At 33.7% G+C, this 17,939-nt stretch overlaps 1 protein-coding gene across 1 annotated transcript in view; it reads right to left on the bottom strand.

Moving 5' to 3' along the window:
* The window catches only part of BMP2K (BMP2 inducible kinase), a 108,621-nt gene that overhangs the window by 16,237 nt on the left and 74,445 nt on the right, over nucleotides 1-17,939 (bottom strand). Inside the window, exons 10-15 of the mRNA XM_049790307.1 lie at nucleotides 16,701-16,861; nucleotides 15,754-15,941; nucleotides 13,072-13,170; nucleotides 10,756-10,937; nucleotides 8,569-8,726; nucleotides 2,250-2,360 (exon numbers count right to left, since the gene is read on the bottom strand). Coding sequence (XP_049646264.1) covers nucleotides 2,250-2,360; nucleotides 8,569-8,726; nucleotides 10,756-10,937; nucleotides 13,072-13,170; nucleotides 15,754-15,941; nucleotides 16,701-16,861 — 899 coding nt within the window. The remainder of the gene's footprint in view (nucleotides 1-2,249; nucleotides 2,361-8,568; nucleotides 8,727-10,755; nucleotides 10,938-13,071; nucleotides 13,171-15,753; nucleotides 15,942-16,700; nucleotides 16,862-17,939) is intronic.

Here is a 17,939-nt window from a genome sequence, read left to right as displayed (position 1 = left end):
AATTTCTCCCTTTCAATCTTTAATAAGTTTACTATCTAAAAAGGAAAAACAAAGTAATAGTAGCAACAATCCTAGGGCTACTAAAAAAAGATACTCAGGGAAAAGACATAAATAAGACTAGTTCCTTACTCTACTATTCATTTCCCCAGGATGCTTCTTGAAGCTATTAAATAGCAGAGAAATTACATAGATATAAGCAAACCTTGAAAGATTTATGCAACTTCTAGAGTGTAAAAAACAGCTATTACTGGCTGCTTTCTGCAACAAATACTGCTTCTTCTGAGAGCTTACAAAAACCATTTTGAGATATACATTTTTATGAACACTTCATAATTTAGGGTACTAGTTGTATATAGGGGGCAATGTTGATTAAAAATGTATAAGAAACTGTCTTCTCCAGTTAATGAATCAATGTCTCATTAAAAGACAATCTGAAGAATTACAGCAAAAATTGGCAGAAATTACACACTTCAGTCAATAGCAGAAAGTAAAACATATAATATAAAAGCACTGAGAAACACTAGTTCTAGCTAACTAAATCTTTATCTTAAGCTGTAGCACTGCCTCAGTAATACTGCCTTAGTACTAAAAAAAATTCATTTCTTATTTGAGCTTTTACCATTATAAGCTTTTCCTTTGTTTCAATGTAAATTTTCCACTGTCAATGGTAATGTAACCTTGTAATTTGCCTGCAAAGTTCATACTGTCTTACCACCCGGGGGAGGGCATCCATCGAACATTTGTTTTTCAAATTTCAGAGATATATAAGAATATTTAGCTCTGTATGGCTTCTTTGATATAGTAGTGTGTACAATTCATCTTTTGTTCTTGTATAGTGCTCATTAATACTGTTGTATGCTATATAAATATGTTATAGTTAATTCACGCTGTAAGTAGACATTTGAAGTATTTTCAGAGTAATTTGGGTGACTGGAGTAAGGAAAGAGTGCAGGGAATAATAGCCTTAAGTCCAAGAGGGAGTACTTTCTATTTGTTTGCTTCAAGAAAGTGGATTTCCAGGAAGGCATTGAGTAAAATTTTTTCCTAAAAGGGGGATTGTAGGGAACCAGAGCTATAGTACAACAGACAGGACATTTGCCTGGCAGGCCAATCCCCATTATCCCTAATAGTCCCCAAGCATTCCCAGGAATGACCCCTGAGCTCAGAGCTAGGAGTAATCCCTGAGTAAAAATGGGGGGAGAATTGTAGTACAAATAGATTCTCTAAAATTAATTTATATAGGTATATAAACAAGCTAGAGAACCTTTTCTAAGAAAGCATGATTTCTTCTGAATTCCCTTACTAAGATAAAAGAAACTTTTTCCCACCATAAACATATATACAAATCCATTTATACCAAAATCCAAGCACATGAATTTATACCAAAGTAGATCCTATTCCATTGTACTATCTTCAGTACTTAATCAGGTACCTAAAATATTATTAAAATATTTTAAGATAGTTGACAGTAACCATTTATACCAAAATCCAAGCACATGAATTTATACCAAAGTAGATCCTATTCCATTGTACTATCTTCAGTACTTAATCAGGTACCTAAAATATTATTAAAATATTTTAAGATAGTTGACAGTAACTTCTGGGGGTGGCAGTCAAAAGCATTAACATAAGAAGAAAAGAATAGACAGGACTGGAGAGTGTGGTGGGTAAGACACTTGCTTTGCACACAGTCAGCCCAAGTTCAATTCTTGGCATGAACATAATCCCCTGAGCCCTAGTAGTAATGATCTCTGAACAGAGCAAGGAGTGAGCCCAGAACAAATCAAAAAGCCAACACATAAAATGTGACAAATACAAAATCATCATCATTAGTAGCCAGGGATTAAACCCAGAACCATTAATGCTTTTTAATTATAACTATAAACAAATGTATAAATCTGAAAAATAAGGGTTTATTTATGCAAACACTACAAAAATATCTTTAAATGTATTCTAAGTATATAAAACAAAAGACTCACACATGGATATTTTTCGATAGTATTAAATACTAAAGATGAAGGGTTATTCTCTTTCTATAAATCAACACTTCTATTTGGCAAAAGGCAAACTGAATGACCAACAGAAAGAATGACATAATAAAGAATGACTACAACTAAAATGTCTATTCTATTCTTTGTAACTAACACTTACTTTGACATTCTCTTAATATAGAGGTTGCAGTGAGGAATGAATATGCTGTTGTTTTTATATGTATTTTTTATAATTGTGATGTTACACATGTAACTTGCCTGAGTGAGAAATGAAAGGAACAGAACCAAAAGGATCTTCTGGAGGATGGTTATGTGGAGCAGAAAGTGGGTTTACATTCTTATCTGAGGGTGCTCTCTCCTCCAGTCTGTCTGCAAAAATAAGATGAAACAAAACAAAAAAAAAATAAAATAAAAACAAAATGGTTGTTGAATTTTTTAAATGATAAACAGCACAAATAAAAATGAAAAGTACACAAACCACCTTTTTTGAAAAATAGTGGATTCAGAGTTCATTTATTTAAATATTGTGGGTATTCCAAGTTAGCTTAATACGAATTTACTGCTACACAGACAAGCTAACTAAATACTCTCCATACCAGGTTTATTTAATATATTAAGTGAATTAGTAGCCTGGTATGGTCTATTTAAGTATTAAGCTAAAACATATTCAATTTAAACATACTTAACAGACATGCTTAGATTTTTTCCAAAAGTACATATAAAAAAAAGATAGTAAGTGTCCATTCATAAAATAATGATAAACATTTTATGTAACTTGTAGAATAAAAGCAATACCTAAAAATGTAACTACAATAATATGCTTTCAGTAATTAATTTGTTACTTCTAATTAATAAACCATCCATATGCACAGCTACAAAGATATAAAGGTCTCTTTAACAAACTATGACTTAATAATAGCTTATTGATCCAAAAAAGTATTTGAGCATCTGATATGTACAGATACTATACAACACAACTAGCATACAACATCAAACAAAATGAAGACTTGAAGACAGCTACTCTTGTAGATGATGCGATAGCATGAAAAACTGAATAGTAACAAAAAATGTGTATTGTATGTTAAAAAGATGTATGGAGAAAAGTGCAGTACAGGCTAAAAGAAATTAAGAGAGGAAAAAATTACAATAATAGAGTGATCCAAGTGAGAGAGAGTTGAAAGACGAGGTAGAAGAGCTACATGCGAAAGAACTAAGCCAAAGAAAACAAAGAGCAAAGACTCAGTCAAGAGTAGGTAGACTTGGTTATGTTTGAAGATCTAAAATATACTTAATTTCTAGCAGAGATCATTTTCTTCTGTTCTTAAACTCTGCATATAATATACTGCCAATGAGTTCTTGATTTTTATAAGATGCCTCTCCTATCCTCTAATTCAGCAAGCAAACTTTAATTTTCAGGATCCATTCTGCCTCTCCAGATATTTCAACCATTCCTAGATCACTCATGTTTAAGGAATTCAATGGGTTTCAATTTGAATTCTAAAGAATTGCAGGGTGGAAAGGCAACATTTAAATATAGTCAGAGTTCATTTTTCACAAAAATAATCCTTTAACAATCAGAATGAATCAAAAGCCCCAATTTAAAGCAACAACTTCAGTAAATGTTTTTCAAAATTAACATTAACAAAATTAACATTCCAATCACCTGCAAGTTTGTTATAATGCATATTTTGATTAAGGATAGGTATGAGATGAACCCTAAGACTTTATATAAGGACAAGGTCCTTGGTGATGTAATTCAGGGATCACACTCTTGAGAAAGCACATCTGTGGAGTCTACAAGACCCTAAAAATACTCTATTATTGTTGTTACTAACTAATCAAAGAAAACCTTATCACTTTATGATAATGAATCCAGTGTCTTTTATGCTAAAAAGTACAGTAATTCAACATGTCTGCATAAAATTTTACTTAAAATTTTATTGGCGTACTTAACAAAATCTGGCAATTTATATGCAAATAAAATTTAAGCAAACAAAACTTTTTAAATCTAAGAATTCAATGGATAACAATGAAGATGTATTTTATTTTAGGTATTATTTTTCAGAATTAGGATTCTGACTATACATTTAATAAAGGAAGTCAATAGAAGGTCTTGACACAACTTTTCTTTCTTTTATACCTATTGAAGAAAAATAGTTTAGTAACATCTTTCTGAAAAAATAGGGTTGCAGGATAAGTTATGCAACTAAGGGTCTTTGTGGTAGGAAGTCACAATCAAACTTAAAGAAAGGTCTAACTATAAACCAGATATTATTCCTTATTTAGGTTGAGTAGGTAGGTAATTAGCCTAAAGGAGAATTCTTCAACCATAGTCACCAAGATTCCTATATATGCTGTCCGTGGTCTGTAGTAGATGAATCACTTTAACTGAATAGAATATATATTTAATATGGGATCAAACTTTACAAAATGTTTATGTACTGTAAATGGTTCACTAGTCAGAAAAGCAGTCACTACTAAGGTTTTGAATTCCAACATATGGTGTATAAATCCTGTAAAACAATTGTAAATGTATAATAAAGTGTATAAAGTTCATAAAGTTATCTGTATACTGGAGTATAAAATACAATATAAATAGTAATCTTAGATATTTGAAATGCCCATGAATTCAAATTAAATAGCATATAGAGCTATTTTTCAAACATACAGCCTAAAATCTATTTAGTTCCATTTTCAAATATAAATTCTTAAATATACTGAGCTCCATTTTGAAACATTTCTTTTTTTCCTTAACACAAAACTTGAGCTTCATATGTCCAATAAAATACTTACCTTATCTTGTCATCCCCCCAATCATGTTGGTAATAGACCATGTTTGTTCAAAAATTTTAATTAATGCTAAATACAAAGTATAGAATTTAGTATAGTATATATATTCTATAGCATCAGAAAATTAACCTACTGAAAAATTAAAACTCAGCAATTTATATAAAAGATTTTAGCAAATAAATTGATCAAGTATCAAAATGTATTCACTGGCTATTTCTGAAATCTGTTCTAATATACTTGAAAAGTTGTTATTCTGTACTGAAAACAGATCTGAATTAACTTAAAACAGTAAGACCTAATGTTTTATAGCGTATTACATATAAAAACATTTGTATCAGTTTTATTCTGTGGTTTCAATAGTGAAAAAAATTATATGCAATACACTTTGCAAAGCTGAGACTCAGTCTTTAAGGTTTTCTATTTCTGCTTTCATTTATTCTGACGCAATTTTAAACAGGAACCATTCCAAAGTGATAGCACAGCGAGTAGAGAATTTGCCTTGCACAAAGCCGACCCTGAGTTCAATCCCTGACATCCTATATGGTCGCCCGAGCCTGCCCAAAGTGATTTCTGAATGCAGAGGCAGAAGTAACCCCTAAGTGCCTCCAGTGTGGCCCCAAAACCAAAAACCAAAAACAAACAAATACATCAAGAATAAAAATATTTCATTTACTATTATTTTTAATTATCATATATAGCTTTGCTACTTGAGCAAATGCAATTTTAAAAATTTCCAAAATAAATGCTTGTACTCTCACTGATGTTAATAATACGTTAAATAATATTACAGTTCAATCTCTGAAAGTTTACATACTAATCTGGCTATTTGGTTAAAAAAAAAAAAAGGCAGAAAAATACAAACTTAAAAATATCACTGAACCATGTATGTTTTCATGATCATTTAATGTTCATTAACATTTGGTCTTACAGGAACAGGTGAAAAAAATCTCACCCAGGAACAATTATATAGTTACATGGTAAGCAAAGCAAAATAAAAATCAAATTTATTTTATATGCTATGTGCTGTAATCACCTGGTATATGAAATCAGCTGTTTTCTTAAGTATAACTAAAATAATTTTTGTTTCAATTGCCAGATTTTAGCATTTTCATGGATTTATGGGTGCATGTGGAGGGAATTTTTTTGTTCTGGAGTGCTCTTTATATATTAGCCTTTTTGGTTTGAGGCCACACATAGTAGTGCTCAAAGGTTATTCCTTGCCCAAGTTCAGCAGCTCACTATAAGAGTACTCAGGACCAAGAAGAGTAAATCAAACACAAGCTTCCCTCATACAGAGGATGCACTCAGCCTATACCAAAGTGTTCTCTCCCTATACTTTACATTTATTTTATTTTATTTAAATATTTTGGTTTCTGGATCATACCTGGCAGGACTTACTCCTGGCTCTATGCTCAGGAATCACTCCTGCAGAGCTTGGGAAACCTTATGGGGTGCTAGGGATCAAACCTGGGTTGGCGGTGTGCAAGGCAAGTGCCCTTGCTCTCCTTGTAGTGCTATCACTCTAGCCCTAAGACTTTTACTATCTTAAAATGCATTACGATTTAAATACTACCTCTGAATAACACACACTGGTAATATTTCTGGATAGGATATCCTTTTCTTTTTATAAAAATAGCTTTGTCGTTTTAAGAAAAAGCTTCAAACAGCAATACATTATTTTAAACAATCATTACATGCGCAATGCCCTCACTTTTAAGGGCCATACATAATGTTCATTTTCCATCTGGAATGTGTTCATAAACCAAACACGATTACTTTAGAAGAACTTTTAGAAAAATATTGATAAATCCCTGTGCTAAAATAAAAATACATGTTATAATAGTTTAAAAAAGAAAGGCTGTGCTAAGAAAAGTAAGATTGATATTTCAACAAATCAACAATTTATTCATTAAAAAGTTAAGGACCAAACAGTAACAACCACCAATCATTTTTTTTCTTTATACTGCTAATATTAGTCTTCAACTATAACTCAGTTCTAGAAATCTTTTTATCCATCAGTGGACTTTAAACCAGGTTAAGACAAATATTATATATCTCACTGCTTGCTAAATAAAAGAAATGTTAAAAGTGATCAAATAGAATTTAAAAAATTGGAAGGAGGAAAATTTATAAACTATGTGCTATTAATCATTGATTTATTTACTAATCTTATTAAAAAAACATTTGAATGCCTGTTACTCTATCAAGTACTAAGGGAAAAGGCAGGTTATTTTTCCACTTTCTTCACTGATATAATGTCACTTCTGCAAAGACATATTTAATCATGAATCCCTTCTACTTTGGTTATTTGCCAACTGAAATATACATATGTGTGTGTGTGTGTGTTCAAGATATAATTTTTAAATGCTGATTAACAGTCAATAAGCTCGACACACATCCCGTGTGTTCCCTTTGTGTTGCTTTGGAGACAACAAAATAATTCTCAAAAAAAAAATTTCAATACTTTTTATAAAAATATGTCAAAAATTAATTTTATCAATTTTTTATTTTTCCGTTTGATGGGGGTGAGAAGACATGGAATGAGGAGACATTCAGTGGTGATCAGCTCTTACTTCTTGCTCTACACTCAGGCATCATTCCTAAAGGGGTTCAAGGGACCACCAGAATGCGTGCCTGGGATCAAATCCAGATAGTATTTAAATCACAGTAAATCATAGTATTTGAATCATAGTTTAGGATCACACAGTAACCTGTGTACAAGGTAAGCAACCTACCTGCTGTACTTTGTCCCTGACTTTACCAATGTTAACAAACCTTTTTTAAAGGCTCAGAACTCATTTTAATCTGCCTTAAAACAATTCAACTTTTCATTATCTTATAATGAATAGAAATAATAGATTTATATTCCAAACAATTATTCCTACATTAACTCAGAATACTTATAAATCTAACAAAAAACAAATACGAATTTAGAACAAAACGTTTCATCTAATAAATATTCTCATGAGATCAATTATCAAAAATAAATAAATTATAACTAGGGATTAGTAAGACCTTTTACTATGCAAAAAAGGAAAAACACAAAGCATAATAAACACACATATACATGTCTCAGAAAGCTGAAAATGATCATATTCTATAAATGAGTATTATTCCTATTTTGCATTGTCTGATAAACACTCCATATATACCTTTTAAAAAACACTTTTCTGAAATATGGAAGGCGAGAGACAGTTTCAAAGGAAATGATTTCAAGTAAAAAAACATTGAGATATCTGATTTAAAGTGGGAAAGAATTTATTTAACTTTTACCATAGCAGGACAACAAAGCAGCCCTTTTATGTTACCACTCATTAAAAGGGCATTACAAAACATTAACATAATGTAGTATCCCAAGTTTTCTTCAGGCACTTTCAAAGGGCATTTTAGACCCACAACACTTCTGACTGAGCAAGAAAATAGCTGCAAAATGAGTAGTAAGGCAAGATATAAATGACTCCTTTTTTATTTGAACATTAATTTTATATATTTTGAAATTTCTAATTTTAAGAACCAAAGTTATGTAGGTAGATTTAAGTGTTAGGAATCAGCATATTACCAGCAATCCTGGGTTTAATAGCTACTACCAAGCAATTGATTTCTAAAGCAACGACACAGTTTGATATTGTATCAAAAGAAAATGTAAAATAAATTGGCTTGATTTCCCCCCCCTCAATGCACAGAAAGAATTTTCTATTCACCACCTCAAGACAGTCTTTGGCCATGCTGAATAATTATGAGTTGTTATTTTACTGTGAAGCAAAATAAGCCTTCAAGTGTCCCTTACTTGATCTTAGAAGGTCAAATTCTCTATCCAACAGTTCCTCTTCTGTTAATTTAGAGAAATTATCCTCTCCAAAAGGATTCCACCCTGACATATCAGGTGGGTTATTGATACTCTTCTGATTTGCGATATTTGTAACTGCCTCTTTATCAGCAACTGACCTACAGTAATATAAGAAAAAAGGTAAAAATTAGAACTGAAGAAATTTAAGTGCCCCAGAATTCAGTTTAAAAATTCCTAGAATGTGGATCATTTATTAAGGCAAAGATTACCAACAGACAAAAGTATGGGCTGAAAAGGAAACCACTAAGTTTTGAGACATCTGATCCTTTATGCACTGTAGTACTTGTTTATTAAATGCATTATTTTTCTCAACCTCCCCCATCTCCCCACCCACCTTTTCCTTCTCCTTTACTTTCTTTCTTCTTATTTCCCTGCCCCAACACTCCCATACATATAGGCTGAGTTGGGATGGTTCTACAGCAAACTGTTTACATTATTAACTAACAAGTGGAGAAGTTCAGTGAACAAGTGTATAACTAAAGTTAAATACTTTAGGTTTCTCATGGCTAATTCTTGGTCATCTGCAGATATGTTTTTTCCTCAGTTAATCTTTTTAACCTAAAAGCTCTACCAGCTACCTAAAATATTAGTAAATATTCATAACAGTTAACAGATTTGTCTTAATGGTAGATTAAGTAACATGGTAACAATGTCCATGTTTATAGTTTTAAAAAACGTAAATGTTGTTAGTCTATTTATTCTAACTTGTGTGTATATATATGCAATACTAGGCCTCATATATTCAAAGAAGGAACTTTCATTACTGAGTATCATCCCAAGTCCTGGTTCTTAGAAAAAGAAATTCTGAAATATTTCCAATGTCAAATCTAAACTTTGAAAAAATATATGTCACAATTCTTTCATAATGTACTATCTTTAGTAAAAATACAAAATGCATTCATGTTTTCAGTACTTCATTTACTCCACAAAAATTTGCTCTATGAACCAATGTATTTAGTTTTATTTATATTTATCTATTTACTTCTAGTTAGTAACCCAAACATAGCAGTGTTCGGGGAACCTGTGGTGCTGGGAATTGAAACCAGGGCTCCTGCATGCAGCGTTCTTAGCGCTTTCTCCAGCCAGACCCATTAAATTAAATAATGTATCTGAATAGGAAAATACAGTATTCTTCAGCTATGTTGCTCCCAATAAGCATTAGGGAGAAGGGCAGAAGGGGATGAAGAAATTGAGGGTTGGGTCACAACTAGCAGTGCTCAGGATTTACTCCTAGTTCTATGCTTAGGGAATAGTCCTAGCAGGCTCAGAGAGCCATATATGATCAAACCCAAGTAGTTGTTCAGGGCAGGTGTTCTACGCACTATACTACAGCTCTTGCAGAAAGGAAAGAAAAAAGGAAGCAAAGATGGGAGGTAAGAAGGAGGGAGGAGAGAGGACAGGAGGATAGGAAGACAGGAGGACAGGAGTATAGGAGAGAGTGAGGGAAGGAAAAGAAGGAGAGGAAGGAGGGGAGGGGAAGAGAGGTAAATGGGAAGGAAGGGAGGGAGGGAAGGGGGAGGGAGAAGGAAGGAAGGAAGGAAGGAAGGAAGGAAGGAAGGAAGGAAGGAAGGAAGGAAGGAAGGAAGGAAGGAAGGAAGGAAGGAAGGAAGGAAGGAAGGAAGGAAGGAAGGAAGGAAGGAAGGAAGGAAGGAAGGAAGGAAGGAAGACAAAGAAAACAGATACAAATATTTGTATCTGTATGAACCAAATTATTCAATCTTTACTAGGAAATGTCATCAAATTAACTGTAATAATATATTTTTAAAGTAAATTACTTGTCTTAATGATCTTTTAATACTGAAGCAGTTTGATGTGGTCTGTTTCTATTTGTATTACAAAAACTTTGTTACAAAGGTTAAGACAATAGTCCTTTTAGCCTTTTTTTTTAGCATTTAATACTACCAAGCATTAATACTACCAAGTTTATGTGCAAATAGCAGTAAGAAGAACTGACTGAAATAAAATAAAGGGTGATAGTGCATAGGGAGCAAAAGATCTCTGCTAGGAGAAAAAGGGGGTTCATGGAGAGATGAACTCTAAATACAAAAGCTAATTAGCAATTCCATTTTTATTGAATTACATCTACTTTCCAGTAATTTCCTCTGCATTCACTAGAAAAATACTTGCCTATTGGCACTATAAGAGGAGTCCAGTAATGTTCCCTGAGCTGGAAGTGATGAAGCATATGAAACTAAAGCTGGCGAGAACTCTTGAGGGGAGGTAAGATATTCAGGTGATGCCGGTTGTTGAGACTGCTGATGTTGTGCTAGCATTTGCTGTTGCATGAAAGCCTGCTGATACTGCTGCATCTGAAACAAGAAATGCTTTGATGGAGAACAAAAGCAAAGCCACTATAAATCTGTCAGCATCACCTCTATTTCGCATATTTTCTCCTTTTCAGGTTGGCTACAAAATCAGAAAGCACAAAAATAATTTATATCCAAAGGAGAAGCTCTGTGGTGACTACTAGGTCACTACAACAAGATAAAATAAATCTAAGACAATGTAAAGTTAAGTAGATTTGGCACCAATGTGGAATAGAGTGTTCCACCAATGGGGTGACGTAGGGGGAGGAGGAATATGGTTGGGCCACATCCAGCAATACTCAGGGCTTGCTCCTGGCTCTGTGCTCAAAGATCACTCGAGAAGTGCATAGGGGATCATATGCAGCCTGGGGATCAAACTAATGGTTAGCCTTAATACTAACTAGTTCTATAGTCCAAAACCTTTAAAACAGTTTAAGAAAAAGATAAAAGCATAGCCAATAATTGTGGTTGTTATTTAAAATATAAAATTCTCTAAATCACATGCAATTTCTCTATGATTTTTACTTTTTTATTTAATATATTTACTAAATAAAGGAAATAATAAGGATTAATGGTAATAGATCACATGTTATACTATTAGAAGAAAAAAAATCCCATTTCTGAAATTCTCTCTCTTTCTCCCCCCCAATAGTCTCTACCCCCTTAATCCCAGTAAGCACAACTAAAAAGCTATGTGCTCATCATAACTGCAACTAAACATGTAAGCACATAAATATATCATTTCTTTTCTCTCCCTCTCTCTTCCCCAGTAAGCACAAAATATATGTGGGCATCATAACCATAACTTGAGTGCATCACCTGAGTGATCCTCCACAGCAAGTACATGTACAAGTACCACAAGTAGAGCTGTGTAAATCCCAGTGAATACTGGTGTGTGGGAGCCAACATTTGATGGGTCACCTCCAACAAGCATCACAGCTAAAAATGTATAAACAACATTGTATGGCATGTACATAATTAAACCCAATCATTCAACGGCATCACTATCGGGAATAACAACAAAAGAAGGAGCAAGAGGACAAAAGAAAAAAGTTAACTATAATTGATTTTGAATTAAAAATGTGTAAGTTCGAGCCAGAGCAGTGGCATAAGCAGTGAGGCATCTGCCTTGCCCGTACTAGTCCAAGACTGACTGTAATTCGATCCCCCGGTGTCTTGTATGGTCCCCCAAGCCAGGAGTGATTTCTGAGTGCATAGCCAGGAGTAATCCCTGAGTGTCACTGGGTGTGGCCCAAAAACAAACAAGCAAACGAAAAAAAATGTTGTAAGTTATGGACTAAGTGACAGTATAGGGGTTAAGGAGTTAAAACAACATGAATGAAGCCAGTCCTGGTTCAATCCTTAACATTGCATATGGTCCTCCAAGCACCTGCAGGAGTATTCATGGGCAGAGTCAAAGTAACCTGAGTACTAACAACAGTGGCCAAAAAACAAATATAGTAATAATAATAAATATGTATAAATAGAATGTCATGGTCTAGCATTGGTCCTCAAACTATGGCCCATGAACCACGTATTTGTTCCCATTCTGATTTTTTTTTGTTTTGTTCTGTTTTTTGGGGCCACACCCATTTGATGCTCAGGGTTACTCCTGGCTAAGCACTCAGAAATCTCCCCTGGCTTGGGGGTGACCATATGGGACACCAGGGGATCGAACCACAGTCCTTCCTTGGCTAGCGCTTGCAAGGCAGACACCTTACCTCTAGTGCCACCTCTCTGGCACCCCATTCTGATTTCCTAACTTCAAAATAAGATAGACACAGTGTGCATAGGAATTTGTTCAAAGTTTTTGCTTTTATTATAGTTCAGCCCTCCAACGGTCTGAGGGACAGTGAACTGGCCCCATGTTTAAAATGTTTGAGGACCTAGAGTAATGATACATTGAGTAAGGAATTTGCCATGCAACATAGCCAACTGAGATTCAATCCCTGGCATGCTATATGGTCCCCTGAACCCACCAGGAGTAATTCTGAGGACAGACCCAGAAATGCCTGAACAGTGTGACATGTGTTCCCAATGGCAAAAATATTAAATTAAAAAAAAAAAAAGTCCTGGATACTTTGAATTCCTCCTACTCTGTAATGAGAGAAATCTCTAGAAATTATCTGTCACTTACCATTGCAGGAAACTGTGATGTAGAAGGCTGTGACTGATACCGCGAATGTATTAAAAACTGTTGTTGAAGTATCTGTTGCTGTTGAATTGCATGCTGATACTACAATAAGAAAACATTATCAATATAACTGATGATTTTAATGTTAGTCTTTCTTTTAAAATTTAACAATGCTTTGAGTCTGAATGCTATTATAAAACTGCTATCTATAGTTGCTAAGTGACTAACTTATATATGCTTATTAGCCTTCATTAAAAACTATCAGCCTGGGGCCAGAAAGAGAGCAGTAAGGCATCTGCCTTGCATGTGCTGACCCGGGACAGTCCAGGTTTGATTCCTGGCATCCCACATGGTCCCCAAGCTTGGAGCAATTTCCCTGAGCATCGCCAGGTGTGGCCCAAAAATCAATTAATAAGTAAATAAATAAGCCTTTAAAAATATTATCAGCCATCTATCTTAGGGTCAAGTAAATCTCAACCTAAATTTGGTTAACAATCGAGGACGTCTCCTAAAGAAACTTGTATCCAAGATTCATCACAGCATATCATCACTCTCCTGTTTCCTTTAACTGATTTCTTCTGGCCACCCAGTGGTAGTATTATATGGAGAAATACATAAGAGTCATACACATTAAATAAAATTAATACTGCAGAATAGACAGGAGAGATAGTACAAGGGCTCAGGCATTTGCCTTGCATTTTAAAGCCAGGTCAATCCCTCAAAGTATGATCCTCTGTGAGATTCTAAGCAATGATCTGGGCACAGTTCTCAAGCACATTCCTCCAATCCTCTCCCCCAAAATACTAAAAATGATAACAGAATTGGTAGTTACAGTCATTAAATTAAGAAAGAAAAATAGGACAACTATAAATTTGTAGGTTCCGATGAGCTCAAAATATAGGGCAAAATATAATGTTTTTTCTATGCTACTCCCAATAAATTCTACCCCTCATATCCCAAACCAAGAGGGAAAAACAACCTGAGAGTATCACTTCTGAAAGCCTCAAATAATCATTTCAAATATAGTGTTAGTTATTTTAATGTAATATAGTACCTATAATTATAATAAATGTTGGTACCTATTCATAAGGGCAAATAACTAATATATTCTTCCTAACATCATGCTATAACCCATTTCAACAGAGAATTTATATCATAGAAAATGAATAAAATACTTATACTACTAATAGTTTGGAAATAGAAATGGAGCAAAATGTCTATTTATTTATAGTTAAATGTTACCATGCTACAGTGGATATTCAGTGATATTCAACAGCTCTATGAACCTAACAACACTTCCATATTGAAATTAAAAATAACTAATTGCTAGCTATATAGCATCATATTAGACATTAAAAATTCTATAGCCTCCACCAATATGGGGCCGGTGAGGTGGCGCTAGAGGTAAGGTGTCTGCCTTGCAAGCGCTAGCCAAGGAAGGACCGCGGTTCGATTCCTCGGTGTCCCATATGGTCCCCCCAAGCCAGGGGCAATTTCTGAGCGCTTAGCCAGGAGTAACCCCTGAGCATCAAATGGGTGTAGCCCCAAAAACAAAACAAAACAAAAAAATTAAAAATAATAAACCTATATAGACAATAGGGCATAAAATCAATACACAGAAATTTACTGCATTGCTATAAGCGAACAATAAAGTATAAGAAAAAGATGGGACCAGAGCAATAACACAGTGGATAGGGCATTTTGCCTTACAAGCAGCTAACCCAGGTTCAATCCCAGGCATCCCAAAAGGGCCCCCAGAGTACCTCCAGGAATGATCCCTGAGTGCAGAGTTAGAAGTAGGCCCTGAGCACTGTTGGGTGTGGCCAAAAACAGGCAAAAAAAAAAAAAAAAAAAAAAAAAGTAAAGGAAAAGAAAAGAAAAAAAAGAAAGAAAATTATTTTAATGCCCACTTATAATCAGGGAACTGCAAATCAAAATGACAATCAAAAAAATCAACTCACATCAGTGAGAATGGCCCATACCCCACCTCCAAAAGGGAAAATAAAAGTAAAAAATAAAAATAAAATAAAAATAAAAGTAAAATAAAAGTAAAAATAAAATGGAAGTAACATGATAAAGAAAGGAATTCTCACTGACTGTTAATGGAAATACCAACTGGTTCAACCTCTATGGAAAACAGTACAGATACAGTTCAAATAAATAAAATAGATATTCAAAATGAACTATAATTATGCTTCTTGGCATCTACCCCAAGGGCACAAAAACATTGATTCAAAAATAGATCTGCACTGCTATGTTAAGTGGTGATAGTCAACACAGTCAAGATTTGGAAACAATTCAAATACTCCCAAAACAAATGGAGCAAATAATGGAATTATGATATGTGTACACACAACAAAATGTTACTCAGCAATAGGAAAAGATGATATCCTGTAATTCACTATTACATGGATGGACCGGAAAGTATCATGTTGATCAGTGTGATAAAGGGAAAAGAACAAATAATAAATGATCTCACTTATATAGGGTATAAAAGAAACCTATTAAGGTATAAAAAGTGACCTATAATGACAAATCTTTAAAGTCTACCTATATAACTGGGTTTGCTATTGGTTTGGGTGATTGTATTCAGAGGAATCCAAAGACAGTGGTAACAGTGTTGATATTCTGCTTTTTCCTTTAACACTAGTGTAAATAATAATGCCTAAATATTTTTCTAATTACCTGATGTATATAAGCATCCTGAAGTAGCTGATGTTGCTGCTGGTGAGGATGAGGATGCTGTAGATGAAATTGCTGTAATCTCCAGTCTCCCTGTTGTAGTTGTTGAAGTACTCTATGTTGATGGGAAGGTTGCTGAGAGGGGCCCTGACCCAGTAAAAGTTCAGGGCCATTTCCAGGTCGTAGTGGGCCTAAAAGAGTTTTCCAAAATCTTTTATTACATACTCAGAATTCTGTTAAATGGCTGTATTTCACATTCCAATAATCATTTAACCAGGCCATTCAATTCTAATTTCAATATGAAAACTTCCATGTGTATATATTTCTAAAGGGATTATTTATTGCAAATAGTTACAAAATATAGATTTATCAGCTAAAACACTGAACAAATCAATGTAATAAATGCTTCATCTTTCAAAATTCTTCCCTACATAAGCTTATTATCTAATATCAGTTCCAGACTTCTCAACTGTATCATGCATAATATTACTCACATGTATCTACCAATATGATTCTATCTGGGATACAATTTTTGACCTATTACAATTCCTCTTAACTTTATAATTCAAATCTCTCTTCCTTGTTCCTTCATCTAACAATTCTATTCACTTAATATTTCATCTTTTCTTGGCATATTAGTTGTTTACCTTGCTACTTTCTGACTAAGAAGCCCCTCATGTAATTGAAAAATACAAAATGTTCTATACTTTTGATGTTTTAAAATAAACTTAAATTCCTACAAGTGATACTTTAAGGAAGCAAGTACTTATTTTTATACTACATGCTTCCTTTGTCTACGACTCTAGAAAAATAATTAGTTGAGCTTATAACATAAATGATTCTTGAAGATCTATTACCAACTTCACATTATCAACCTGGTTAGAAATTTATACTCCTAAGAAATCAAGCAATAAGAGATTTGCTTAATTTAAATGTGAGGGATATATTACCTTTTGGTCTATGGTTATCAAATTCACCAGGAGCAGGGACTTTAACAGGTGTTGCTGAATTCTGGATGGTCAGTACAGTGGGGGCAGTAGCTGTAGAGTTGGCCTTTGGTCTTTGTCTTGGTGCAATTGAGGTTTCTGTTGGTCCAATGGTATCTGTTATTCTACAACAAAAGAATAAAGTTCACTCGCAATATTGTGACTGTTTCTAATTTACTACTTGTTCTGTAAAAGCATGTTTCAACAAATGCATTTTATTGATAATTATTTTAGTCCTTTTGATTTCTAAGCCTCTCACTGTCAAGTATTAAGCATCTACTACAAATAGTAAAACAAATCAAAATGCAAGTATTTCCTTAACCCATTATATTACTATTCATAGTTTGTCAATAAAATTATAAAAAATATAATAAAAAATAAAATTAGAAACAACTAAAAATTTCTCTTAGCTTGAACTTTAGAATTAAGAAAGAAAAATAACTGAGCCTTAGTGTAAAATAAAAGAAGGCACAAATATTAACAAATGAAGATAGTTGCTCAATCCAACTACCTGAATATTAATCCTTCCTTTACTCAGCACAAACAAACAACTTTCTCCAATAGGATTTGATCTGGGACACAGGTATGGTAGATCAAGTAATACTGTTTTAAAAGCAAGGAATATAAGCAAAATTTAAGGAAAGACAAAGTTTTTTTTGTTACACACACCCTTTCTTTTAAGCCAAGGACAAGACTGGAGAGGAGTACAGATTATAAAAACTCAAGAGTACAGAGTATAGAGCCAAGAAAAGCACTTCTGGGTGTGACCCAACCACCAACCAAGTCCTTCCCAAAAAATTAGGGAAACCTTTTAACTTTCAAGTTTTTTAATTTTATTTTCAGTTCAAAATACTTGGCCTTTTTCTACTAGGGAGAAGCCTATGTTGTCTCTTGAATTGCATTCCTTTCTTCCTCTCTCCACATATCTCTTTTCTTACAATAAAATTTTTTTTTCTTTTTCTTTAAAAAGAACTCAAATGCTTTTGAAAACAGAGTCCTATTTTATTTCTCATCTGGATTATAAAATTTCTTTATCAGTACTCACACAAAATTTTCTTTTTTTTTTTTTTGTTTTTTTGTTTGTTTGTTTGTTTGATTTTGGAGGGGGCCAACCCGGTGACACTCAGGGGTTACTCCTGGCTATATGCTCAGAAATCGCTCCTGGCTTAGAGGAACCATATAGGACACCAGGGGATCAAACCA

Source organism: Suncus etruscus, chromosome 16 (assembly GCF_024139225.1).
Source record: "Suncus etruscus isolate mSunEtr1 chromosome 16, mSunEtr1.pri.cur, whole genome shotgun sequence".
In the NCBI taxonomy this organism is placed as follows: domain Eukaryota; kingdom Metazoa; phylum Chordata; class Mammalia; order Eulipotyphla; family Soricidae; genus Suncus; species Suncus etruscus.
The sequence above is the reverse complement of the archived record's forward strand: the minus strand, read 5'-3'. Positions and strand labels throughout refer to the sequence as shown.